The 26,886-nt window shown below is 40.6% G+C and overlaps 1 protein-coding gene across 1 annotated transcript in view; it reads right to left on the reverse strand.

Moving 5' to 3' along the window:
• The window catches only part of LOC137141999 (OCIA domain-containing protein 1-like), a 32,094-nt gene extending 14,129 nt beyond the window's left edge, over positions 1 to 17,965 (reverse strand). The window contains exons 1-4 of the mRNA XM_067531155.1: positions 17,729 to 17,965; positions 16,061 to 16,145; positions 9,857 to 9,910; positions 7,956 to 8,003 (exon numbers count right to left, since the gene is read on the reverse strand). Of these exons, the coding sequence (XP_067387256.1) occupies positions 7,956 to 8,003; positions 9,857 to 9,910; positions 16,061 to 16,145; positions 17,729 to 17,791 (250 nt within the window). The 5' untranslated portion in view covers positions 17,792 to 17,965. The remainder of the gene's footprint in view (positions 1 to 7,955; positions 8,004 to 9,856; positions 9,911 to 16,060; positions 16,146 to 17,728) is intronic.
• Between the last annotated feature and the right edge of the window lie 8,921 nt (positions 17,966 to 26,886).

A 26,886-nucleotide genomic window follows, 5' to 3' on the forward strand; every position in this document is an offset into this window, starting at 1 on the left:
GACAGACAAGCATCTGATGACTTCATATGGCACCTGAGAGGAGCAAAGGATGACTTAATCAGAAAGATCTCTGACCAAGATTCCCAAGGGTGTCAAGCTAGGGTTCTCAACACTTTGGGTTCGCTGTTGCACAACAGTAAGCCTGGCAGCCTTGGACCCAAGACTTTAAGGGAGCAGTTCCCAACCTGTGGTCTACAGACTCATGGTGGTCTGCGACACTATTATAGGGGTCCGCGGTAAAGAAAAAGAACAACATCCTCACTAAGGAAATGTACAATTTCAAATAAAACTAATAGCATGTGGTGGTCCACGAAATGTTTGGAGGCTGAAAAGGGGTCCGCACACTCGAAAAGGTGGGAACCACTGCTATAAAGCTTCCAGCTTTTAAACAACCCACCAGTTGGGCTGCTGGAGTTCTGGGTAGCTCACAGAACCCCACCAATTTCATTCAGACTATGCAGAAAGACTTTAATTTTCAAAACAAAATTTTCAGATTCTCCATAGGAAATTTGAAAAATGTAGAAAATTCCAAAATTAAATAAAATTGTTCCACACTGGAACAAAAAACTCACAGAAAGGTATTGCGAACAGCCCTACCTCACAGGTGAAGAATATCATTTTGAATTTAATAAAGAATCTGACTGGCAATAAATCATTAAGGCAGAGAATGTGTCTGTCTATTTACTCCATTTAATTTTTTTTTTTTTTTTTTTTAAAGGGACAGGCTACAACTTAAAGGAAACAATCCTCAGTAACTTGCCTAGCTAAATTAATATTTGTTAAGGAACTGTTCACTCAAGCACTTCATATGTGGTCAAGGATATGTGTTTATTTTTCCTTCTCCACAACCCCTTTTAAAAGAAAACTAGGTAAATCAGAACAAAGTTATTAATATTAAACACTAAAAATCCACAAATAAAAATCTAAAGTTATTTTTATTTCACCCACTTTTTAAATGTATTGCATATCAATTTTAAGTGTATACAATAAAATACAATCTACGTGGAACATGGAGGAATTGATTAACATCTCAGTCTTTACTTTTTCATTACCTGACTTTTGAGTTTTAAGAACAATAACAAAAATAAGACAAATTTTCGTATTTCAATATATATTACAAGTGAACCTCCAAAACAGCTCTCAGTGTATTAAAGGGACACAACTTACCTTTTTTTAAGAACAGACTTAAAAAAAAAAGTCAGTTTTCCCATAGAACATCCTTTAAATAATATGGCCTGTATTTATTAAAAATTATTTTAAAATAATTACAAGTTTTCCCACTTTTGTGCTGATGTTCAGAAGGTTATTTGGGTCATGCCCAACACACCCCTCATTCCTTCTTTTTTTTTTTTCTTCTCTCTCTGAGCATGTTCTTTCCTGCTGCCTTCTCGGTGACAGCTCTGCTGCTACTAATAAACATTCTCTTTCAGGCACTGACAACAGCATTCACTTGAGCTCCACCAGAGCAGCAAATTAGAACAATTACATGGTGCTAGTGAAGAAGACATTAGTTATTAACTAAGGTTCTTTGACCTGTCATCCAGGAAGTCATACTAAATTATCACAATGGTCCCTTCTGTTGTTAAAATCCATTCAAGTTGATTTTGTCCATTTAAAATCTTCATAATCATAAATTATTTTAGGGTATGTCTACACTGGGGGGCTGCAGGGATCAATGCAGCAGGATTGATTGAGCGGGCTCTGGAGACCCACTCAATCCATCTCAGAAGTACTCTCCGGTTGACACCATTAATCCACCCCGAAAGGAATAAGGCTGCATCAACCAGAGGGCATCTCCTGTCGAAGCAGCACAGTGAAGACACCACGGTACAGCAACATAAGTAAGTCCATGTATCTCCTGTTGACCGCTGGAGACAGTACAGACCAGGCCTTAGTTCTCAATTAACACTGTTGTTTTCACTGCTTCACAGCAAAAAATTCAGTCTGCTATTATATGGCCCAATCCTACTCCCACTGAAGTCAATGGAAGTTTTGCTATTGACTTTAATGGGAGCAGGATTGTAACCATATTTTGTGATAGAGGAAATATACATCATTTCTCATACATTCATTTGCTGAAGACTCACAGTTGCTTTTAAGGCAAAGAAAGTCTAGTTACCAGTAACGGAAGTTCTTTGGGAACGTACACATTTATAGGATGTGCCACTGAACTTTGGGAACATGGCAGAAAAGTGGTGCCCACTGGAACCATACTGTGTGGCCTCCAACTGCTTCCAGATACTGCTGCTATTCATAGAGCCCTTAACCTTTGTCCTATCCACAGAAACTACAAGAGAATTAGAAGTCAGATGCAAGAAACCATATTGACATCCATACTGTGGGACCCTGAACCAGGGATTGTCCTCTTGACAACACATGGTGATTCCAGTGTCAGCAAGCCTTCCTGGATGAAGAAGCCCACCTTCAGTAGGACTAATGGAAATGAGTTTTGTCTTGGAATGTGGTCATCTCCTGCACGGCTGACTTAGCCATCCAAATCAAAACTCCTAAAATTGCCTATATCTGTGTTGTGACATCACACAACGACTAGTCATGAGGATATCAATGGGAGAAGATGATTCTCTAGCTTTATCATCTGTCCAAAAAGCCACAATTCCACAATCGCAAAAGAGGCCAAACCCATCCTGGTTAAAAAGGGATGTGAAAGCAGTAATTAGACATAATAGTAATAAAAAGCTTAACTAATGGAAACAGAGGAAATAAATAGGAATCTATATAAATCAGAAGTAATCAAGTGTAGTATAAGTGATACAGGAAGCTAAAGACAGCAGGGAAAAAACCCTGGTTGGAATGACTAAAGACAATTAGATTGAGTTTAAGTATGTCAGGAACAAAAATTCTAACAATTGTCCAGGCTCATTAGTAGATAGAGACAATAAAATTGTTAATAATGATGCAGAAAAGGCAGAAGTGTTAAATAAATATTCCTGTTTTCCTGTCCTGTATCTGTAAAGTAATAGTATGGCATACTAATATCACATGAGGATGAAGAACTATTTTTCAGTCCATTAGCAACTGAGGAGGATGTTAAACATCATCTACTAGGGATTAAACATTTTTCAATCAGCAGCCCAGGTAGCTTGAACCAGAGGCCTAGAGAGATTATTTTAAATTTTTTTTGGAATATTAGGGAAATTCCAGAAGACTGGAAGAGCTAATATTGACAAAATACTAGCAAAGTGGGCAAACGGGATGGTCTGGTAACAACAGGTCAGTAAGCCTGACATCAATTCCGGGCAAAATAATAAAAAAAAAGTTGATACGGGACTCAATCAATACAGAATTAAAGGATAGAAGCAAAATTAATGCCAATCAACACTGTTTTTTGGACTGGTCTTATCAAACAAACCTGATTTCATTTCTTTGATGAGATTACAAGTTTGGGTGATAAAGATAAATGCTTAGATGTAATATACTTGCACTTGAGTATAGCGTTTGATTTAGTATCATACAACATTTGAAAAACTATACTTCAAAGAACATATTAAATCAGTTCAGAACTGGTTAACTGACAGATCTCAAAAAATAGTTGTCAATGGATAATCATCATAGAATGGGGAGTTTCTAGTGGTGTTATTCAGGGATCAGAACTTAGAGCCAACTCAGTTAAATCTTTTCATCAATTATCTGGAAGTACATATAAAATCACTGCTGATAAAATTTGCAGATGACACAAAAACTGGCAGAATGGTAAATAACGAGAAAGACAGGGCAGTCATTCAGATCAAGCTGGATAGTTTGATTAAATAGGGCCATTCAAACAAACCGTTTTAGTACAACCAAATGCAGTTATGCATTTAGGAACAAGGGATGCAGAACTAGGAACTACAGAATGGGGGAATGTATCTTGGAAAGCAGTGACTCTAAAAAGGATTTAGGCGTCACAATGGACAAGCAACTGAACATAAGCTCCCAGTGGAATGTTCTGTCAAGAGTGTTCTTTGAATGTATAAAACAGCGGAGTAGTGAGCAGGAGTAGGGAAGTGATTTTTACTTCTATACATGGCATTAGTAAGACTGATACTAGAATACTGCTTCCAGTTCTGGTGCCCACATTTTTAAATGGACATTGAAAAATTGTAGAGAATGAAGAAGAGAGACGTATTATTCAAGGATTAGACAAAATATCTTACAATGGGGGACTCAGAGTTCAATCTGTTTAGTTTATCAAGAAGATTGAGAGGAGACTGGATTCCAGTGTAGAAGTACTTTTATAGGAAGACAATATCAGGTACTAAAGAACTTTTTCATCTAGGAGAATGACATAGCAAGAATCAATGACTGGAAGTTGAAGTCCAATTTAGAAATCAGGCACAAATTTTTAACTTTTTAATTTTTAAATGATTAATCACTGGAACAAGGTGGCAAAGGAAGTAAGGGATTCTCTCTCTCGATGTCTTCAATCAAGACTTAACGCCTTTCTGGAAGACATGCTGTGATGATCTGGGAAATGTACATACAACTTAGAAATTCCAGTTTGATTTACGAACTGTCTCTACTCTTATGTCTTACAGCTGCCTTTTACTGTGCTAAGGGGCATCAGGTTGTCACTGGGGCATTTGCCTAGGAATAGGTTAGTTAAATATTATCAGCACCTGAAAAGATCTTGCCTGGGCAGAACAAAGGAGTAACTGCATCCTAGATAAAAGCAAAAACAACAAGAGTCCTGTAGCACTTTAAAGACTAACAAATTTAATTTCTGCAGGCATAAGCTTTCGTGGGCTGTAACCCACTTCGTCAGATATAAGGAATAGAAATCAGATAGGAGGTATATATATACATCCAAGGGTAAGAGCAGTTTTCTCCAACTTCCCTTCTCAAAGTGCTAGGATTTGAAGCAATGGAATTTCCCCAGGACAGGGGACAAAGATAAGGTGTTGGTACAGCCTTTTAAAAACAAAGAGGGTCACAGAGAAAAGGAATAAAAGGGACTGGGTACCTGTTGACTGCAGGACTAACCTAACTTGAAGGAAACTGACTCTGCAGAAGTGAGAGATTCCATGATTTGGAGAAGTGCAGCCCAGCAAAGGGGACCTGGAACCCTGAAAGGACACTGACCAGAATTGCTTGGTGGGGGAACCAAGGCAGGGATTTACATGCAGGTGTTTCTTTTGCCTAGTTCTGCAGACTTTACAGACTGCAATAGATAAAGGGAAATAGTTTTTAGAAATTGCTTTTGCAAAGTAGTGACTGCATCTTGCCCTTCTTTGGAGAGCAAATTAGAGGAAGAGGCTTCTCAGTCTGATCTCCTTTAGTTGCTTGATTATTAAAAAGTTGAAGGAAGTCCCTGCCAATACAGAAAAATTATCCATGGATTAACAGGGGACAAAAGAAAGGAATCTACATAATACTATCACACACCACCTAGTATGTCTTGAAGAATATTAGTGACACCAGAGGAAGTGTGTATGAACTCACTGGAATCCAAAACTCCATTGTCCAGGGAGCCATTAGGGTGAGCCTTCTATCCTCTCCCAAACACTACCAAGAGAGACATGGAAAGCCCCAGAATGAGGGCTCTGGAACAGAAGATTCAGGTATATCCTCTCGATCCAAAAGAAGACTTCACCAGATCCCTGCAACAAAGAAGGTACACTGTGCAAAACACAGAAGTGTGCTGAAACCAAGGACTTGCACCACCTCCAAAATCAGGAGAACTGTTTGTTACTGGTTGGTAAATCTAACTTCAGTGTTAGCCACCCGTTTTGGGAATCTGTTCTTTTTGCAGCCTGCTCTGATCTTGGCATTTTCAGATGGGCTACCGTAGGCACATACAGATCACACAGAGTATGGTTCATTGGGCCTCTATCAAGAGGAAGGTCTGGAACAGAATGTACTGTTCTTTTAGGACTAACACATAAAAGACCAGCAAGCTGAACTATGATCCAGCCTATCATCAAAGCACATCAGAAAGCAAGTCAGTGCATTTAACCTGCAAGGAGGACATTAAATACACCACTTAACTCAGGTCTTTTAAGCTCTGACCTTGACATCATGTCCCACAACCAAGCCACAGATCATCACAGATTTTAACTTTGCAGAAACTACATTAAATTACCTAAGCAAAAACAATCAAAACAACAATCAAATATTCTTGGTGGAAAGTTTTCTCAGTACAAAGTGCAAGTCTATATACCCACAACCAGCCACAGAAAGCAACAAACTGAGGTAGTTGGGGACTACATTGTTTGTAACTTTTGACTTCTAGAATTCTGTGCTCAAACATAGTGCATGTGCAGTCCCAATTAGCTCTATTTTTCTTGAAGATTCCCAAAGCTCAGTAGCACCAGGTCAGGAAGGATACATCTCAGAACTGGAAATATGTAGAAGATAGAAATATGCAGAAGTCCCTTCAAAGTAGCAATTACTTATTAGAAGAATGTGTAGTAGTATTGTTCAATTCACAAAAAATAAAAAAGAACTTGCTTTAAGCACCTGACAGTTTCAACTCATTCATGTATGTGTCTGAAGCAGTACTTCCTTTATTACAGATTATGGGCTTGATCCTATTGCTATTAAGAAGTCAATGGGAGTAGGATCTGAATCTATTAGGGCAGAACAGCAAGATGATAACTTCATGTTTTACTGCCATGTATTCTTTTTTATTTTACTGACATTTTAAAAACATTGATTTATATTTCCAATTACACAAATTTCAAAATCCTTCACATAAAATTGCAGGTTTCCTTTAATTGCTCATACACAGAGACTGGGGGAAAAGACATTAAGATAGCATGAATGGTACAAATGAGAGATGTGAATTATGACCTTCACATCAGGAAGGGTGGGCGGGTATGCTTTGGCAAAGTTCTTAAGGCAGATTTCATTAAAGCAAGAATATATAGTTAAAATGTTATATGAGATAGTTGGACCTGTAAACTTTTCAGTAATGGTGAAGTTACATAAGCCAAAGAGTGACCAGAAATTGAAATGGACCTTGTCAGCTAGTAATTTCAGGTACAAACCTAAGCAAGTCTGCAAATGTTTGTGGTTTAAAAAAAGGAAATAAAGGCAATGTGATTGTAAATGTTTCTTTTTTCCATGTTACAATGTAAAAGACCCCACATAACAGGGGAAAAGCTATAAACTATTGTCAAATGCAGAAGGTAAACTGAAAACATAGAAAATGTGTATTACTTTAATCTCATTCAATTATAATACTCTTAAATATTACTTGTAATAACATCAAGTAAAAAATTCATATTGTAGTGTGATTTTAAGTTATAGTGTCTCTTAAAGATGACTTTCACCACATTAAGAAAATTACTGCTGGCAGACTATTACTGCAACCAATTTAAACCAGTCTCCCATCATTTCTTAAAGGCTCTGCACTGTTTTACCATCTTGGACTCCTGAAGTCCCACAGTACAATTATCAAGAACTTCTAGAATCTTGCACGTTTTTATATGAATGCTATATACAGAAATTTCACAATGCCTGTCATGCACATTGAAGGTGTGGAGGACTGACACTTTTCATCTGATAGCTCTCTACACAATTCATGGGTAAAAGGATGTGGTAGATTTAACAATCCCACTTATCAGAATTAGAGATGACTTCAGCTCTCAACCTGCATAAATTTTAATTACTTAATTATTTCTGATTTAAATAATATTGAAAGATTTTTTAGTAGTTTCTATTGCGGTTCTAACTATACTGTTCAGAAGTAAAAATGAAAGGACTAAAAATGAATTTGACAGTCTTGCTATTAATGCTAGAGGAATAATGAATTTGTGAGTATTAGATTGTCATATAGGGCCATCTTCTAATCTCAGATTACACCAATACAAATATAAATCCAGAGAAAATTCACTGAGAAATCTGGAATGACTCAGCTGGCTTCAGTGGAGTTGTTTTGGATTAATGCTAGATTAATTGATACCAGAATCTAGTTCATGAAGTGCAAGTTGAACTAATATGTGGTTTATACTTACATGCAATTTTAGAAAAAGAGCCAAGCCCTGAATTAGTGGGGAGAAGTCCTGAAAATAAGCAAAGTAATTACTTGACGAATGAAAAATAATAATTTTAGTAAAATCACAAAGGTGAATTTAATTTACCAGATTAACATTTAATTTTTCATGTTACCATGCATAATAGTTAATCCTCTACACGACATGAGCTGTTTTAGGTTACTCATCTCTACTTAACTTTTTAAGAAGAAAAATTCCATAAACAACTTTATAGTTCTGACTTATAACCACAAGAAAATTCAAGAGTTAAAGCTCCGACCTTATCCTACCTAGTGCAACTAGGCATTGCAGTACACATGGGACATATAATCGCTCTTTGGAGAATGCAATACCCCAACACAAGCTGAATGAGACAATTTCAGTCAATTCCAAGTCCCCCTCTTTCTGCAGCTTCAAGAGCTGCTGCAGCTATGTGACTAGAAATTTGAATTTACCTTAACTGTTTTATTCTTCTTCTCTTAACTCCCTCCATTTTGGGAACTGAGTTACTCAGAAGAGAATGCACTATTTCCAGTTGTGGTTTTACAAGCTCCATAGACACAGACTATCATAAGAACATAATCACTACACGGATCAGATCCGAGGTCCACCTAGTCCTGTCTCTAAGGGCTGGTTTACACTTACCGCGCGATTCAGCGACAGTCAACAGGAGTTACGCAAATTACTCTGCGTAGTTTGTGTAACTGATGTTGACTGCTCTGCTTCCCTTCTGCGCGGTGTTTACACTGCGCTGTTCCCGTCGACGCAGAGCTATGCTACTTGAGGGGGTGGACTTACTAAGTCAACTTCCTGATTGATTGAGAGAGTCTCACTGATCGCTCAATCGATCCAGAAAGATCGATCTGGTGGCGGCAATTTTGCTGCCGTCAGTATAAACGTAGCCTAAGAGAGGTTAGCACCAGACGCCTCAGGGAAGGTGCAAGAAACCCCACACCAAATAGATGCAAAGTAATTTACCTTCCCAGGGAAATTATATCCTAACCAATAATAGCTAGAGATGTTTTAAACCCTGAAGTATAAGGTTTTACAGCCCTTCCAAAAAGATTTTTAAGTACTTAATGGTTTATGTTTGAATATTCTTGATATTCATAAAAATGTCAAATACCTTTTGACTCTTGCTAAGGTCTTGGTCTCAACAATATCCTATAGAAATGAGTGTCATAGCTGAATTACACATTGCATGAATATGTATTTTCATGTATCAGTTTGGACTGTGGCAACATTTCATTGATGGTTCCCTTGTTCTTGTACTGAGACATGGAAAAGAGATATTCCCATTTTACCTCACTTATAACATTAATTAATTATGTAGACTTTTGTCCCTTTTATTTGTTTCTTCTCTGAGATAAACAATCCCTGTCTTTTCAGCCTTCATAGGCAATTTTTATGTGCCTTTTTGCATTCTCATAGCCCATATCTGAATGTCATCTAGTTACACAATATCTTTTTTCGACATGGCATGACCACAAATGAATACAATATTCTAGATGAGGAGAAAACCATTGATTTATACATAATGATATTTTAATATTAAGGTATTTTCTATTTCAATCCCATTCCAAAATCTATTATCACTCCTAGATTTCTTTCAGAGTTACTGCTTTGGAGGTTTCTCCTTACCACTGAATATTTGTTTCTGAATATTTTTTCTTCCCCATATGTACTCTAGCTTCCCCACACATACACTAGCTAGCATTTCTCCACCCTTCAAGCTTTCCCCAAATCCATATTTCCTACACATTTCTAATCTACATACATATTGTGATTTAAAATCAAACTCATGCATAGCAATCTTGTTGAGAGCACAAATAAATTTTAACTGAACAACATGAAGTTAAACCAAAAGATATTTTAAAGTTTACCTTTTTTAATTAAGACTTGAGTGCCAATCATGCTTACTGCAGAAAGAGGCAGAGCTGTGGGGGGGAAGGGAGGGAAAAGTATCTTATCAATATGGAGAAAAAAAAAGAATTATAATTTAATCTCTTCAAAGTGGTGGATTCTCTTTCTCTTCTGATATCTTCAAATCAAGATAGATTTCTTTCTGGAAGATGCATTAGCCAAACACAATCAAAGTTATTGGCACAATACAGGGGTACGGGATGAAGTTTAACGGCCTGTAATATAAAGGCTGTCAGACCACATGATCTAATGGTCCATTCTGGCCTTAAACTCTATGAATAAGATAACACTATGCTTAGACGTGAAAAATTTGGTAGACGGTATCCAATAACTGAGTGGAAGTATTGGAGAAACTAATTTAGAGTTTCAAAAATTTTACTTCTTTCAATCTATATATAAAAATAAGATAGTAACTACTCCACTGCTCTTTTAAAACTCCCACCATCACCCCACTCATCAGCAAGGTTCTAGTAAAAAAAACAAATAAATTCAGATGACCATTCACTGAACCCACAAGCCTTCTATCACTTATAACCCTCATCATTATCTCCCCTTCCCAAAAGCTAGGGACCAAAGAGGGTTTTTGCTTCATGACTGGAAATTCAAGATTCCAGCTATTTCAAACCAATGCTGTGAGAGAGTCCCAAAATTGAGGGGAAAGGAGGTTTTTCAGACAGATAGGACGCACCCATTTAGGAATCTACCCCAAAACAGACAGATAGCTAGTTCAAATCATTGACCTTCTCTCAAGTCTTTTGCATGTTTCACTAGCATTTACACAGTTTAAAAAGCCATCCAAATCCTGCAAACCCTTAATCACATGAATAGTCTGACTAATTTTGAGAGCCAATTTGTATAAAGATTTGCAGGATAAGGCTGTGACCTCTTGATGCGAACTGATAGAGGACACGAGGGGGATACAGGCATTTACAGGGATATCCAGTGTCAAGCATATGCACAACAATTCACCTAAGCATGGCATGTAAGATCTCTACAAAGAGCCAGTAGCTTACAGGTCACCATAATAACTGAGAAACGGATATATGGATAATATTTAGAGACAAGCTTACAAGCTACACAGAGCTGTTCTTAAGCTGTATGTAGCTCAAAAGCTTGTCTCTTTCACCAACAAAAGTTGATCTAAAAAAAGATATTATCTCACCCACCTTGTCTCTCTAATATCCTGGGACCAACACAGCTAAAAACAACACTGAAAACAATGGATAATATTTAAGAAGTTCTGTATCTATACCAGAAATTATGTTCTTAAAGCACTGATGTTAAAGGTGGGTCACCAAGAGGTGATGTGCTACAGACAAGTTCTCTTTAGGGAGAGGATAGCAAACACTCCTCTCTCTGTGTCTGGTCACTTGCGTATCGTGCATTGTATGTATCACAGCGGAGATTGATTTGCATTATTAATCCTGATGCTAATCAAAAGATTGTGAAATCACAAGAGAGGAAAGCCACAGAAAAAAACTAAACTAAAAAAAAAAAAAAATACTAAACAGGGGAGTATCCCGTTTACAAGATAATGGATTCTGGGAGTATAACTAGGGGTACTGAAATACATCCAGGATCCTTCCTGGAGGAGATGCACAATCAGCATGTCCTGTTTTATGAAAGAAGGGTCAGAGTCAACCTCACTGGAAAATGCTGCAACCACTTTGGGTGAGCTGAACTTTGTTAGACAGGAAAGTATCTTGTTAGTTAAGTCTAGGCTCTAGAATGTGCGTTATGATTTTATATGTAACCATTTGTTACCAATACTTTTCCTTGCTATTTCTCAAATCTCTATTCTTTGTTAAACAAACATATTTGTTTTCACTATAAAATTTCAAAGCAGGGTAAATAAAAATCAACTTTTTTTTTTTTTTAAATCAATAAAATACTGAATTTCTCTCTCATTTAAAAAACAGTTACAATTAAATCTCACCACAAACATGTTAAACATACTAAGTCTCATAAAAATGAATTAATGGCTTTAGTCTGTCCAACCTAACTACCAGCTCTTGCTTCTTCAAAGTTCTGGGCTTTCACTGTCTGTTTCTCAGCAAATAAAGTCACACGTGCAAAGAAAGACACAGGCTGAATAGGATTGTTGTTGTTCTGTGCTTATGTGGTAGTGGAGCTGGGCCAAGCAAGGCAGAGGAGTTAGTTAAGACACCGTCTTAAAGACAGAGAGACAAAGGACGCAGAGTAGAAAGGAACAGTGGAGTGGACTGGAAAGAAAAAGGGAAGACATCATTCAGTACACATACAGCTTCCTATATTCCCCCACACTTTTGCCACTGTCATGGCTTCTGGGCATAAGAGACACTATCTGGAACTATTCTGAAGAAATTCCTTCCCTCGGTAAAAAAGGAAAATGTGTCAAGTGTCAGCAGTGCAAGAAGGAGCTGCATGGCCTAATTGAAAGAATGAAACATCATAATGAAAACTGCTTACTGGGAGAAAATGATGTGGATGAAGATGACAATGTGGATCAACTGGTTAGTAACTTAAATAACTCACTTTGCAATGCATCATTCTTCAAAAGACTCTCTCTATGCCTTTTAGTATAAGCATCATTTAACAAGTAAATTCCCAAGCTGTTTGCTATGTTGGATGTTGCTAGAAAAAGAGTTTAGCTTAGCTAATCCTTATGGCTTGTTTAATTAGGTAACGAGGTTTAGAATCTATCACCCAAGTATACGGTAAAGAAAGCTACAGTAAGATAAATCTAGAGTTGCCAGTTGCCATTGGGTGTCATTTTCTTATTTTATATTACATAATACACGCCCCTTATTTTGGAACATCATGGCCATAGACCATAATGGTGATGCCATAAATCTATTCCCTATTTTATTTCAGCATAACTCAGCTTTCCCAAGGAACCCCATCCTATACGTGTTTTCTCAAAAAACAGAAGTGCCAGTGAGTTCTATGAGGCTTACTCCAAAATTAAGTGCACTCTAAGTGCAGTCAGTCTTAGCTTTTTTGGTAATTTGGAATCGGATCTGCATCCTGGCTGAAAAAAATGTAAATGATTAACTGAATAACAGAGTGAGAAGAACTGAGAAGAACGACTATTTTGTTTCAGGATTCCATTTAAGCCAGGGCTCGACAAATTTGTTTTGGAGCTAGGAGCCAGCCCAAAAATTAAGGAGCCAGACAATGTGGGCTTGGTGGCGGGGCACCCTGGCTGGAGCGCAGCAGCCACTCTCCCCTCCCAGTCCCGCCCCTTCCCCCCGCCCCTCTCCCGCAATGTGGGCCCAGCAGCGGGGCTCCCTGGCTAGAGCGCAGCAGCCGCAGCGCTCCCCGCTCCCAGCCCTGCCACATGGGCGCAGTGGCACCCTGGCCACAGCACAGTGGCCAGTCCCCCCAGAGAAATACTAGGAGCCAGACAAATTTCTAGGTACCATGGCGACCTGGCACCCAGGATTTGTTGAGCCCTGATTTAAGCATATGAGACTTTGACTGTGACTGTCTGTCTGCAACAACTTCAGAATTATCCTTTGGTACTTTCAGCAGCTGTGCTGCAATTAAATGTATTTCATACAACAAAGTACCAGTAGCAAGCAAAAGATTTCAATCATCCAGTAAAACCATCACCATGGATGGGTTTGTCATAAAGACCAGCAAATACCAACAAGACACCATAGATGAAAAGACTGTTCGGTTCATTTATGCCACAAATTCTCCTTTTCGCGTTGTTAATAATAAACACTTCATTGACATGGTTGAGTCCTTATGACCAGGTTACACTCCACCTGGTAGAGCAGACATTGGTGGACAGTTGCTAGATACAGTGTATAAGAAGGAACTTAAACGATGTGCAAGAAATACAGAGGGGAAATTTGTCAGTTTAAGCCATAATGGGTGGAGCAATGTACACAATAATCTAGTAATATGTGCCTGTGTGACAACAGAAGATGGGGTAGCATATCTTTCAGAAACAATAGATACATCGGGAAAAGCCCACACAACAGAATATTTAAAAAGTGGCAGTGAAAGCTGTAATAAACTGTGAACAAAAATTCAACTCTCACGTGAACAGTTTTGTCACAGATAATTCTGCAAACGTGGCAAAGATGAGAAGATACTTAGAAGAAGAAACGGAAAAATGCTCCTTAACAACATATGGCTGCAGTGCCCATTTAATGCATCTTTTAGCCAAAGACGTACATACATCCTCTCCAGGAATAGAAGAAAATGTTGCTGAAGTCACAAAATACTTCCATAACAACCATTTTGCTCCAGCTTCACTGAAGGGAGCAGGAGGATCCAAACTAATTCTCCCTCAAGATGTTCGATGGAATTCTGTGGTTGATTGTTTTGAACAATTTATTAAGAACTGGCCTATTCTCATAGAACTTTGTGAAGAAAACCGTGATAAAATAGATGCAAGGTATCACATCCAAAGTATCTAACATTGGATTAAAGAGGAATGTAGAGGATACTCAGTATACTGAAGGCTATATCCATAGCTTTAAACAAACTTCAGAGAAATTGTTGCTGCATTGCTGATGCTGTCGAAATTTAGAAGGCACTTCAAGAGACACTGAAGAAAGAAATACCTGACCAGAATGTTAAACTGCAGGCAATAAAGAAGCACATGGATCAAGCACTAACTCCACCCCATTTTCTTGTGAACATTCTTGACCCTAGATATAAAGGTAGATGCCTAACTTCTGAAGAAGATGACGCTGCCATGGCATGGGCATCTCAAAATCACTCTTCAGTTATGCCAGTCATAATAAATTTCAGGGCTGGAATTGAACCATTTAAACAGTACACGTTTATCGATGATGTTTTGAACAAAGTCACTCCCCTGAATTGGTGGAAATCATTAGCCAGGCACCTTGAAACACAATTCCTTCAGTTGCTAAGCCAACTTTTCACAGCAATAGCTTCCTCTGAAGGCACAGAGAGAATATTTTCATTGTTTGGTATTATTCACTCAAAGCTGAGAAATCGACCTGGAGTTGAAAAAGCAGGAAAACTTGTATTTCTGTTTCAGTCTACGTATAAAAATGACAGTGGGAGTGGGGAAGATGAGAGCTAGTTGTAGAAGTTTTAAGGAAAACGTACCTTTAGTGTTATGATGACTTGTCTGTTAGTTAATAAAATTTGAAAATTAAAAAAAAAAAAAAAAAAAAGAGTTTAAGGGCAGCTTGCAACTCAGGGAGACTGCTACAACTGCAAATGTGAATCATTTATGTAACATTTAAGATTTAGTTTAATAAAATATAATAAGTGCTATTGTGTGTGTGCGTGCACGCTTTAGTTTTTACCATTCCTAATGTGCTGCTGCTGCATCTGCAGCTTGACACAGGTAATGAGTATTATGTACTATTTCCTAAAGTAATAAAAATCAAGTTATCTAAAAAAAATTACACAAAGTATACCCTCCTAGATTATGTAAAATGCTGTATTGAGTTGTAAATTAACATGTTTTAGTGATCAGATCTGCACCATTGTTTAAGAAATGTGAAGAAGTTTCAGTGGGAAACTTGACTTAAATCAAGTTTTTGGTGATTTAAATCCCCTGATTTAAATCAATCCGCCCTGTTACGTGCTATGTGTAAAACAGAACTGTGATATAAAGTGTAATATGTAATCCAAGATTTACTGTTCCTTTGGGAACAGTATCTGTGAATACTGTGGAACAGGGGGTGAGCACTCCAGTGAGATGTTCAGAGGTTGGAGCGTGTCTTCCACTAACCTGCAGGGGGATGCAGAACCTGCATAGGCAGAGTGGGGAATGCATGTGTTGCACAGGGTGATGGAGTCAGGGAGCTGACCTTAATGAGCACAGAGAGGGCTTCCTCACACTAAATGGCAGGTGGTGAGAAGACGCCTCACAATCCTGGGTAACTATGGGAAGCATAACTGGCCCTATGACTGGCTCTTAAAAACTGTTAGTGTAAATGCTAATGAACCAAGCATTCAGGGAGATGATGTGACAGGCATTTTCCTCCCATAATATTACTTATCTTAGCATATGATTTGATTTCAGTGAAGCTTCTCATACAAATTGTCCTTACTCAGGAGTAAGGATTTGCCAGTTTTGGCTCTCATTCTTAAATAGCTGTAATAATGGCAAACACAACATTACAAAGGAGGAAGAAAGAAGAGATTAAAATGGAGACAAACATGGTTTATCAGCAAACTTGACTCACATCTATACCAGAAGCTCTCTTCATTGCATTCGAGGAGGATTCTTCTTTCAGCCTCTGCTGTTTCATAAATCCTATCTATGGAATTCTTTCATTAGGAATGAAATGAATAAAATGAATCAAATGAACATTAAAAGATATGTATATGAAAATATTAACAGAATGAAGCTTTTAAAAATACTTTTGCTAATCTTTACAATTTTACATGAAATAGCTCTTATTTAATAAATTGGTTCTTTATTCATCTGTGAATGCCTCACTGGGATAGCATTATTAGCTATTTAATTTAATTTATAACAAAGACTTTTTTAAAAAAAAGTACCTATCCCGGTCTCTCACTGCCTTAGGTATAATTTTAAAGACACAACTTTCAAAAAAACCAAACACCCAGTAACTTATCCAGAGATGAGAAAATAACCAAATACCTTGCCACACACACAAATACCAGCCCTTAATGTATTCCTCCCGCCACAAAAGCCTGGGTAAAAAGATGGGCCTTACAACCTGCCGTGAAGGTCAACAGATTCTAGCTATTCACAGAACACTAGAATCATTTTGGTGTTAGTTACTATGACTTAACATAGTGGAAAAATTTTAGCCACATAAAACATTTCAGTTATCTAGAAGATGTTATAAGGTGAAGGTTGGTCAACCCCTTCTCTTAACCCCCTCCCCACACACAAATTTTGAGTGTCTGATCATCACCACTATTGTGAAAGAGAGCTAAAGTGTTCACCACAGTCTAACATCACTAATACAATGAATAAAATATAGCATCTTTAGAAAGAAACGTTATTCTACATTACTAATTCAAGATACATTTCTTTCATTAACTGACCCTCACAGCAGTGATAGAGCAAAACTTTAAATTACAAAGGAACACTCATCATATATGGAAATGCTACATAAGGAGTTAGTTCATCGCACACTCCATTTCTCAAACATTAGTTTATATTTCAGGCTAAGCTAGTTTATTACATAAGCCTACAGAAGAGAAGCCTGGGTGTCAATATCATGTGGGGAGGAGTGGAAATATGCAGACAGCAAATTTCCCTCACCAGTCATTCTAAGGATGTGTTAAACACCTCCTTCACTGAACAAAAAGGAGGGGTTGCTAGGTGTGTTTCAATGACGTCTTTAAACTTTCAGCTATTTTATTAATTCTTTCCTAATTTCGTTCTTTATTCATCCTAATTAAACGATCCCAGCTCGAAACGCCAGCTCTGGAAATATAGCAAAGATGTTTTGCTACAACAATCTCCATCGCCCCAAACTATTGCTACCACCAGGTCAGAAGTTGCCAGCCCTGACACAGAAAGACGAAGGGGACAAGTTATTGGCCCTCTGCACGGACTGTCTACCAGCAGAGCCCAGCTGGGGCGGCCAGGGTCACACACCCACCAGCTGCCCCAAGGGCGGGCCGCGAAGGGACGATAGTGCTGAGTGACACCAGGCGCACAGTCGCGTCCGAGGACGCCGGTGCCCTGCAACGACACGGGGGGGCGGAGGCGGAGAACCCCACATGAACACTGCAGCGCTCGCAGAGGCCTACCGGCGCCTCTCCCCTCGCGCCTGCCCAGCCCAGCCCCGCCCCACCGACACCCCGGGAGCGCCTGGGCAACGGGTTCCCCGCAGCTGTTCAACTCCGAGTCAAGGGCAGCTCCTCCGTACCTCACCCGGGCCGCGGTGCTCCCCTCCTTGGGGGGGCCGCACTGCCCGCCCGGAAAGGTCCATGAGGACAAGCACAGGGCAAGGGGAGTAACTAGAAAAAAGGGAAAACCGGCTCAGTCACGAAAACCTCCCCGGGAGAGGGAAGGGGACCAGAAGGCCGCAGGGCCGGAATAAAACGACCCCACAAAAAGGGCGGTTTCACCGGAATGAAATGACCCGGATACAGAGAGGGCGGAAACAGGAACTACTCGCCCCAGCCTCAAACCGCTGCCTCCGCGAACTCGCTCAGTGCACATGCGCCTTTGGTCTGTCTCGCCCCGCCCCTTTCCTTGGCTCCGCTGGCGCTAGGGGAGGGCGTGGCGTGTAGGGATGTAAACTGCAAAGGCTGCCTATCGGTAGCGCTCTGGATGTTGATCATGTGCGTGGGCCTTCACGTCACGTACGTCGCGCCGTGCTGCGCTGAGCCGCGCCAGTCGCGCGTGCGTCGTTCCCCCCCCCCCCAGTCAAATATACGTGCTGTGCTGTGGGTGGATGGGAGTGGGTCATGGGTTTATGGACTGGTGGCTGAATGATGAGTGGAAGTGTGGGTTCTGTGCCTCCCTGGGGCAGTCGCTGTCAGGTGTGTGGGACCCCCCAGTCAGCCAGTAGGCAGAAATGGAGCCCCGTGGGAGGGGATTATGACCACAGCCAGCCAGCCAGCTTGCTTGTGGGGGCAAAGGGTTGAGGGTGACACAGGTTCCCGCCTGTCTCTAAGGGAAGGGCTGAGCTGGTTTCTCCATCCCCTTGGGGCAACTACCGCCCCATTATCCAAGTTGCTGCGGAACAGGATTCGGATCACGCATGAAACAGTAACGAGCGGCACGTAGCTACGTGCCTAGTAGTGCAGTGGAACATCTGCCTACGAGGTGGAGCTTGTTGCTGGCCTGTGACCGTAATGGTTTATACCCTGGACGGCTGCTTTTCTTATGGACTTATCAATTTCTACCGCAGTCGAGTCTTTCACATGAAAAAGAATCTGTTGTGGTGCTCTGGCTGCAAAGAAAAAGTTCCAAACTTAAATGGGTAGTGGTCTGTCAGCAGACAAATATAAGCCATAGCCTTCTGAGGTGGGAAATATTCATTTCTATGAAGGGTGTGTTAACTCCTATGTCTAAGGAGAGGGGTGTAAATATCAACATTGCTAAACTTCCAGTAAAATTGACATTCAAGGTCCCAGCCATTCCTTTCAATGCACAATGTGTTTCCTTCCTGTACTTTATCTGCCTGCATGCTTATAGGAAAATTGCATTCTCTATTTAATAAATTCCAGGATATTCATAGCTACAGAAATAGTGAGTTCTCAAGAGGTAATTCTTCTACACCATTTATTTTAAAAAATGGTAATATATTTTTGTTATTGTAACTGACTCAGTGTAGGGTGTCACCGTGTGGGCCACACACCAAACATTTTAAATGTACAGTAACATGTTTTGTGTACTGTGCTTAGCTGTAGATACTCCAGGCATGAGGCAGGTTACCAAGAAACACATCTATTAAGTAAAAGAAGATGGTTTACAAGGGCTGGCTAAAAAGAAAGGAGGCCAGTAACCTAGGCTCAAGTCTTGTTAGAGGTTAGTTATACACAGCAGACTGGAAGAGGGGGGGGGGGACTCAGAGCAGCAGTGGGATAATTTGAGTATGGATGTGAGTGAGGATTTGGAAAATAGGGGACTGTGTTGGAGTAGGGGGATTAGAATGGGCATGCTAGGTTTGCATCCTGCTAATAATGAAAACAGGAACCTCAGAGAACTAACTGTTCTAAGTGAAAGCAGTTTATCAGTGAAAAAAGGACACTATGGTTTTACTGGTAGTGTGGTGCTTGCTGTAATAGCTTCCTCACTGAAGACAATTTTACTGCTTTAATTCACCGTGTGTTGCATAGAAGTTTCCACATGCCTGGAGTATACCACTCCCTCAAACACCATGGCTGGAGGAGACAAATCATTGTTTCTTAGCCCTCAAATTTAGGTGAGGAGACTTTTAATTTGTTATACTTTAACCATTTAATATTTTCTACCTATAAAACATTAAATAAATAGAAAATCTCTCCTCCACTGTTTACTACCATAATATCCCAGTCAGATGTTTCTCCCACCCCAGCCTCCTACAGACTTCCTAAAGCCTGCAAGAGGAAAACATACTACAGGCCTCATAAGATCTTTTGGAGCATGCCTTCCCTCCCATGGGCCTTATATGCCAGCCAGTTTAAACCTTTAGTACTCATTTAAAAAGAAACCTGGAAATTTCATAAATTAAAAACACGATCAACAAAGAGTTAACAATAGAAGTATTTCATTGGAATCCAGGTAACAGCCATATTATTACACTTACTTTACCTGAATTCTGCACTTAAAACCCCAAATCTTAGAAAATCTTGAAGTGAACACTTAAGGATAAACAGTTCTCTCCTACCATATAATCCTTCTTTCACTAGACCTCCTGCCCTCCAGGACTTGTGGTAGCTATCCAGCCTGAACTATGGGGTATGCAGGTTATCCTTTAGTCTTTGCAATCACCATTTAAAGCATTATTTTATCAGACAATCATTTTATAAATAACTCATTCTTGACTCAGTGTGCTGAAGTAGTTTATCTGTGTAAGTATTTGCAAACTATTAAAGAAAATAGTAGGACGATCAATTACTACAGTACTGACAAATGGACAGAAAAATGGAAATTCCACAAGAAGCAAGATACTGACTTTCAGACTCATCATCTCTGATTTCTCATCTGATTTCTTTAAAAAAATCAGTGCAACAGAATAATTCACAGCTGAGAAGTCAATTTATCAGGTTTCAGTGGGTTGTAAATTCTTTGTAATAATACGGCAATGTGAGATGGTGATTTTTTATAGTACTTTTAATCCCCACAATTTTAAAATTCTGGTGGCATTTCTTTGAGCTGTCTGGTTGTTACAATATCCACAGAAGTACATTATCTACAAAGTTTTAAGCGTCATTTGCCAATGGGAATGGCATATAGTTGCAAAGTATTTAAGATGCAAGCAACCAGCCCAGTGTAATATCTTTAGAGTCCAAAATTATTTCAGTGTAAGTGAGCTATAGATCTACTAATTATCTGTGATTCTTAACTTAATCCCTTTTATGACTTCACATCAACCAAACAAGGAGTCAGATTTGATAATATTGAAGTTCAAAATAGTATACTTCTATTTGAGATTGTCTTCAACTCTCAAATATTTAGTACAATTTATTTTAAAGTAGATTCTTAGGTCTGGTCTACACTACAGACTTTTGTTGACCAAAGGCAGCTTTTTGCACCAAAACAGTGGTGATGTGCACACTACAATCCCCAGCCCACCCAGCAGCTGACCCAACTCCCCTGATTTTGCAACAAAATAAAAGCACCTCAACAAGAGGCATAGAGCTTTTTGTGCCAAACTTTTAGCAACAAAGCATCAGTGTAGACACCACACTTGGTTATGCTGCAATAAATGACCTCCAAGAGGTGTCCCACAGTGCCCATCCTGACTGCTCAGGCTATCAGCTGCTACCCTGCAGCCATATGTCCCTTCCCCTTTAAAGTCCCAGGATATTTTGAAATTCCACTTCCTGCTTGGTCAGCATGGAGAGCTCACATTGCAACTGCCCAGCTGACCATGGTGGCTCCATGCACCAAATGTTCTCCCACTTGGAGCACACCAGAGCTTCTGGATCTGATCAGCATTTGGGGAGAGAAGGCTGTGCAGTCCCAACTGCTTCAGCTGAAGGAACTTTGATACCTATGGTCAGATTTCTTATGGCTTGGTGGAGAAGGGCTATGAACGGGACATGCTGCAGTGCTATGCAAAAATCAAGAAGCTGTGGCAGGGGTACCAAAAGACAAGGGAGTCAAACCGTCGCTCTGGTGTAGAACCAAAGACCTGCTGCTTCTATAAGGAGTTGGAAGCCATCCTTGGTGGTGACCCCACCTCCATCACCAAGAGACCCTTGGAGACAGCAGACACCGGACTGAACCCCAACAAAGAAGTTGTGAATGAGGAGGTTGAGTTTGAGGACAATGTGGAGCAGGGGACTGGGTCATTTGGTGATGTGGGGAGCTAGGACCTCTTTTCAACCCAGGAAGGTTTGAGCCAGTCCTGGCCCTCCAGCTCTGGCATGCAGGATGCAGGAGCGGGGAGCTCTTGTAAGTGATTTTTTAGAGCTGATGCTGGTCAGTTACATGAGGTACAGCTGTCCTTTGCTTTGTTGCATTATACAGCTGGTTGAAGGGATAGAAATGCACAAGAGTAGCTGTGTTTGCATGTGCTTCCCATTCCCCTGTTCAGCTAGGCAGTGCAGTGGAAAAGTGTGTTAATACACACTGAGATTTCATGGGAATCCTCCAGAAAGAGCTCTAAGAAACTTTCATGGAGGTATTCGCCAGTCCTCTGCCAGAAATTCCTTGGCAGAGCTGCTTTGTTTCTCCCCCCGTTGTAGGAAACTTTCCCAAGCCAATCAGCAATCACTTGTGCAGAGACCAAAGAGGCACACAGGCAAGCAGCATATGGAAGCATATTGAAGGTGCTCGCATGAAGGAGATGCGCACTAGCATCCCTGCTTACTCTTAAGGTGTGAGATATCAGATTCTACGACCCCCACCTGTGGAAAATGTTGGCACAATTTAAAATTTTGTCCCTATCTACCTGTATGAATTCCCCCAAACAACTATCCAGAACCTTTTCCCCAGCTTGAGTGTCCCCTTCCCCTGGACACAACTCACCATGCCCTGGGTGATTGTGAGCTGTGCGCTTGCCAATGGACAGTGAGAGAGGTTTTTTTACTGTAATGAATCAATGCTGTTAGTGCACTGACAATCATGCTTCTGCTCATTGTTTATTGTGCTTCTACAGATGTGCCCTTGAGGGGGAACCCCTCCACGCTGTTTGAGTGCCTGCTGCTGATAAGAAAATGACCATAGAGAAGCAAAGAGGAGATGTTCCAAGAACTCTTCCAGTCCTCTGAGGTGGAAAAAAAAAGAAAAAAGGGCATGGAGATATGGTGTGACTGAAAAATAAAAAAATTGGTAAGTAGGAGAGGAGGGAAAACCAGAAGCAAGTGATAGCAGGTTATGAGTGCATGATAAAAGCCATGGAGAAGCAAACAAAGCTGCAGACTGAATTCATGTATGCTTCCCCTCTTTCCTCCTGCAGCCAATACAGAATTGCTTTCCATGCCTTCCCCAAACTGCACTCACACATTCCTACCAAACTCCTGGCCCGTCTTGGTACCCTGTTCCCTCCACCCCTTCAGACAACTTCCAGAATGATAGCTGGACTTACACCCAGCTGTCATAGCTCACACTACCACTCATTGCTTTTTCCTCTCCAGCCCAGTGTTTTGTGTGTGTTGTGAATAATTGTTATTTAATAAAGACATACTCTGTGAAATATAAGCAGTCTTTATTTGTCTCCTGCACATGATGGTTGCAGCTTACCTTGATACACAGTGCAAGTGGGCTAGCATTCATAGCATGGCACGGTGCTGTTTACAAAGACACCTTATTGATGCTAATTGTCAAAATATTTCCCTTCCTGATTCAAATGGCCTCCCGTTGTGCCCCGATTCAAAAGGCTCACCATTGTGCCCCTCTAATAGCCTTGATATCTGGTTGTTCACAGTCAACTGCAAGGCAATCTGCCTCTGCACTTCACCCATGGGGAAAGTTTTCACCCTTATCTTCACAAATATTATGGAGCACACAGCAGGTGACTATAACTATGGGAATATTGTCCTCATTTAGATCTAACCTGCCATAAGGACATTGCCAGCAAGCTTTTAATCTGCCAAATGCACATTCAACAGTCATTTGGCACCTGCTCAACCTGTTACTGAAGCGCTTCTTACTGTTGTCCAGGTTGCTTGTAGAAGGCTTCATGAGCTATGGCAGTAAGGGGTAGGCTGGGTCTCCCAGGATCACTATGGGCATTTCAACATCCCCCATTGGAATCTTTTGGTTTGGAAAGAAAGTCCCTGTTGGAACTTTCTGTACAGGTCAGTGTTCCTGAAGATGTGCACATTCCCTGACCAACCTGCATTGATGTCAGCAAAACGCCCACAGTGATCCACAAGCACCTGTAGTACCAGATAGAATTACCTTTTTCTATTGATGTGCTCCATCATGAGATGGTCCGGTGCCAAAATTGGGATGTGTGTGCCATCTATCGCCCCATCACAGTTAGGGAATCCCATTGCTGTGAAGCCATTCACCATTTCATGCACATTGCCAAGACTCACAGTACTTCATAGAAGAAAGTGATTAATGGCCATGCACACTTGCGATAACACGGCGTCAACAGTGAATTTCCTGACTCCAATCTGATTAGCGACCAACCAGTAGCAGTCTGGAGTTGCCAGCTTCCACACTGCGATCACCACATGCTTCTCCATCAAGAGGGCAGCTCTCATTCTGGTATCCTTATGTCGCAGGGCAAGGGCGAGCTCGCAGAGAGTTCCATGAAGATGGCTTTGCACATTCAAAAGTTCTGCAGCCACTGTTCATCATCCTAGACTTGCATAATGATGCGATCCCATCACTCAGTGCTTGTCTCATGCACCCAAAGTGACGGTGCACTGTGTGCAGATGCTCCGTGGATGCAAACAGTAATCCGCTGTTGTTTGTTTGCATGGGACATAGCTGGTCAGGAACCTCGGATTCCTGTTCTGATTGGGAGCTCATGATGTACCGTACATGCAGCCATGATGTGTTCAGAACACTGACAACAACAGTGGAGAGCAGTGCAGGATCCAGCCTTTCAGATAGAGATTGCGGGTGCACAGGAAACTGAGGCCATTGAAAAATACTGCAAAACACAGTCGAAACCCATGGAATGATGGGTCGGAAATCAATACATCATGGGACGTTGAGCCTGCACCCATGATGCATTATGATCATCTCTGCCTTCCCACAATTTCTAGTGGCACAGGTGGCGAGTTGCACAGTAGGATAGCTGTCCACACTGCACTGCTCTCACTGTCGATGCTAGAGAATCAACTGTGGACATCCTTCAGTGACACAATGAGAGCTGTGTGAACAGGCATAAACATTGTAAGTTTAGCGCTTATTAATTATTGCTGTAAATTGTGTTGACAGCACTGGTGTAGACGAGGCCTTAGAAACAGAAAAACATAAACATTAAAGAAGCAATGCTTAGAAGAGAAGCTTCTGTTTTAAATAGACTCTCTGCTGAATTTATAACAAGGTGTTGAGTGAAAATTAGTCAGTCTGTAATTGCTGTCCTTGTAAAACAAATTGGATCTTCAGAGCTGCTGATGACTGAGAATAAATGAGAACTGAGTAGATTGTCAAGAACACAGGCTTTAAACTACACCTGATAACCAGCCATGATCAAGAAGAAACCTCCCTATTTTACCCTTTTCTAGATGCATGAGTACTCGGAGGGGTTTTCACTTTTCCCTGTATCATTTGGAATAGCTATCATCAAACATATTATACCACAGTAGATGGATGGTTGGTTTGTTCCGGTATGACAGCACCTATGTTCTTAAATGAAAATGTTGCATTTACTCATCACTGTCTAATGGTCTGAAATAGAGACTAATAGAGCTTAGCCTCACAGCACTTTTCAAGAATTATCATACCAATTTTATGCGTGAAGAAACTGAAATACTGATAGATGAAATGACAGACCTGAGGTTACCCAGCAACCCTAAAAGAGCCATGAAGTTCTGTTTCCTACTGCTGTGTCATCTGTGTGTATTATTATTTCATTGTATCACATTAGCACCTAGAGGTCTCAGCCAGGTTGGGCACCCACTGTGCCAGATTCCATACAGATATGTAGCAAAAGACAGTGCCTGCCCCAAAGAGCCTACAGTTTTAATTTAAGACAAGACCTACAAGACCTAATAGGTAGGTGAAACAAATTAGTGGATGGAGTGGGAGGAGGTGCTTACCCAATAAGGTAAGTGGCCAAAATATGGGTTGGAGCCTCATGTGACCTAGCACATTACTTAGATTGTGATTTTTTTTAATGGCTCGTGGAACAGCAACTGTAATAAAATGTAGCAGCTGAATGTGTGAGCCCATTGTTGCTCTCTTGCTGCCAAGAATTGCTTCTTTCTTCCATTAATATGGTTGTTGATTCTCTCCCTGCTTCACTCTCCACCACACTTGACTCTTGCCCCTCTCTCCCACTGCAGTGTCAATCCTCCAGTCTTTATGTTTTCATTAAATGTAAGCTGCTTGTCTGTATTTTCAAGGCTTTTCAGGACTTATCCCACTCTATCATCTCTCATTCACTATTGAGACATTCCAGAGGGGTAGCCGTGTTAGTCCTTATTCAGCAAAAATAATGAGAGTCCTGTAGCACCTTAAAGACTAACACATTTCTGCCGGCATAAGCTTTCATGGGATGCATCTGACGAAGTGTTCACTCAGGTTCACACCCACTCTAGATCCATATGAGAGTCCTAGTAGATTTTTCTCACCCTTCTTCAGGAGTCTCCCAGTTCCTTCCTGAACCTCAGACTGTACTTCAAACTCTCTCTCAAGACAAGTATTCCCAGCTCTCCCTCTGGGACTTGGGTTGTAATTTAGGCCAGGTGCAGGGCCTTAACCAGGTTCTCCTTCAGCTGGTCCCTTTCCCACAATTAATCCTGAAACTCAGAGGATCCAGCAGGCAAGCCTTGTGCTATGAAGGTGGAGGCAGCATGTATACTGGCTGGACCACTTCATAAAGCTCATCCCAGTTGGGTGGGAGAGAAGACAGCCTTTGCAAGGCTCCAGGTCCTGGCCCTTTAAGAAACAGTAACAGGATTTCTTTCCAAACATTATTTATTTCTGGGACTGCTTCCTCTCTACCAACATCTCCTATGACCTTGTATATATCAGACGTCCCAAAATATTAAAGGGGCACTCTATGGAAGTGGGGCTGACCGCTTAGTCCTTTATACCCTTAAGGGGGCAAACCACCCTGTCACAGGCAGGGACCATCTTTTTGCTCTGTTTATACAAGGCCTAGCACAATGGTATCCTGGTAATACTAATAATTATTAATAATAATGGGTTAACAGGAATGGAATTGAAAGATGAGTCCATCCCTGAAGTGGAAATAACACATTGCTTTGCACATTAAAAAAAAAAAAAAAAAGCTCTTCA

The sequence above is a fragment of the Emydura macquarii genome, unplaced genomic scaffold, assembly GCF_026122565.2.
Source record: "Emydura macquarii macquarii isolate MOO-44397 ecotype Brisbane River unplaced genomic scaffold, CSIRO-AGI_Emac_v2 contig_3128, whole genome shotgun sequence".
NCBI lineage: Eukaryota > Metazoa > Chordata > Testudines > Chelidae > Emydura > Emydura macquarii.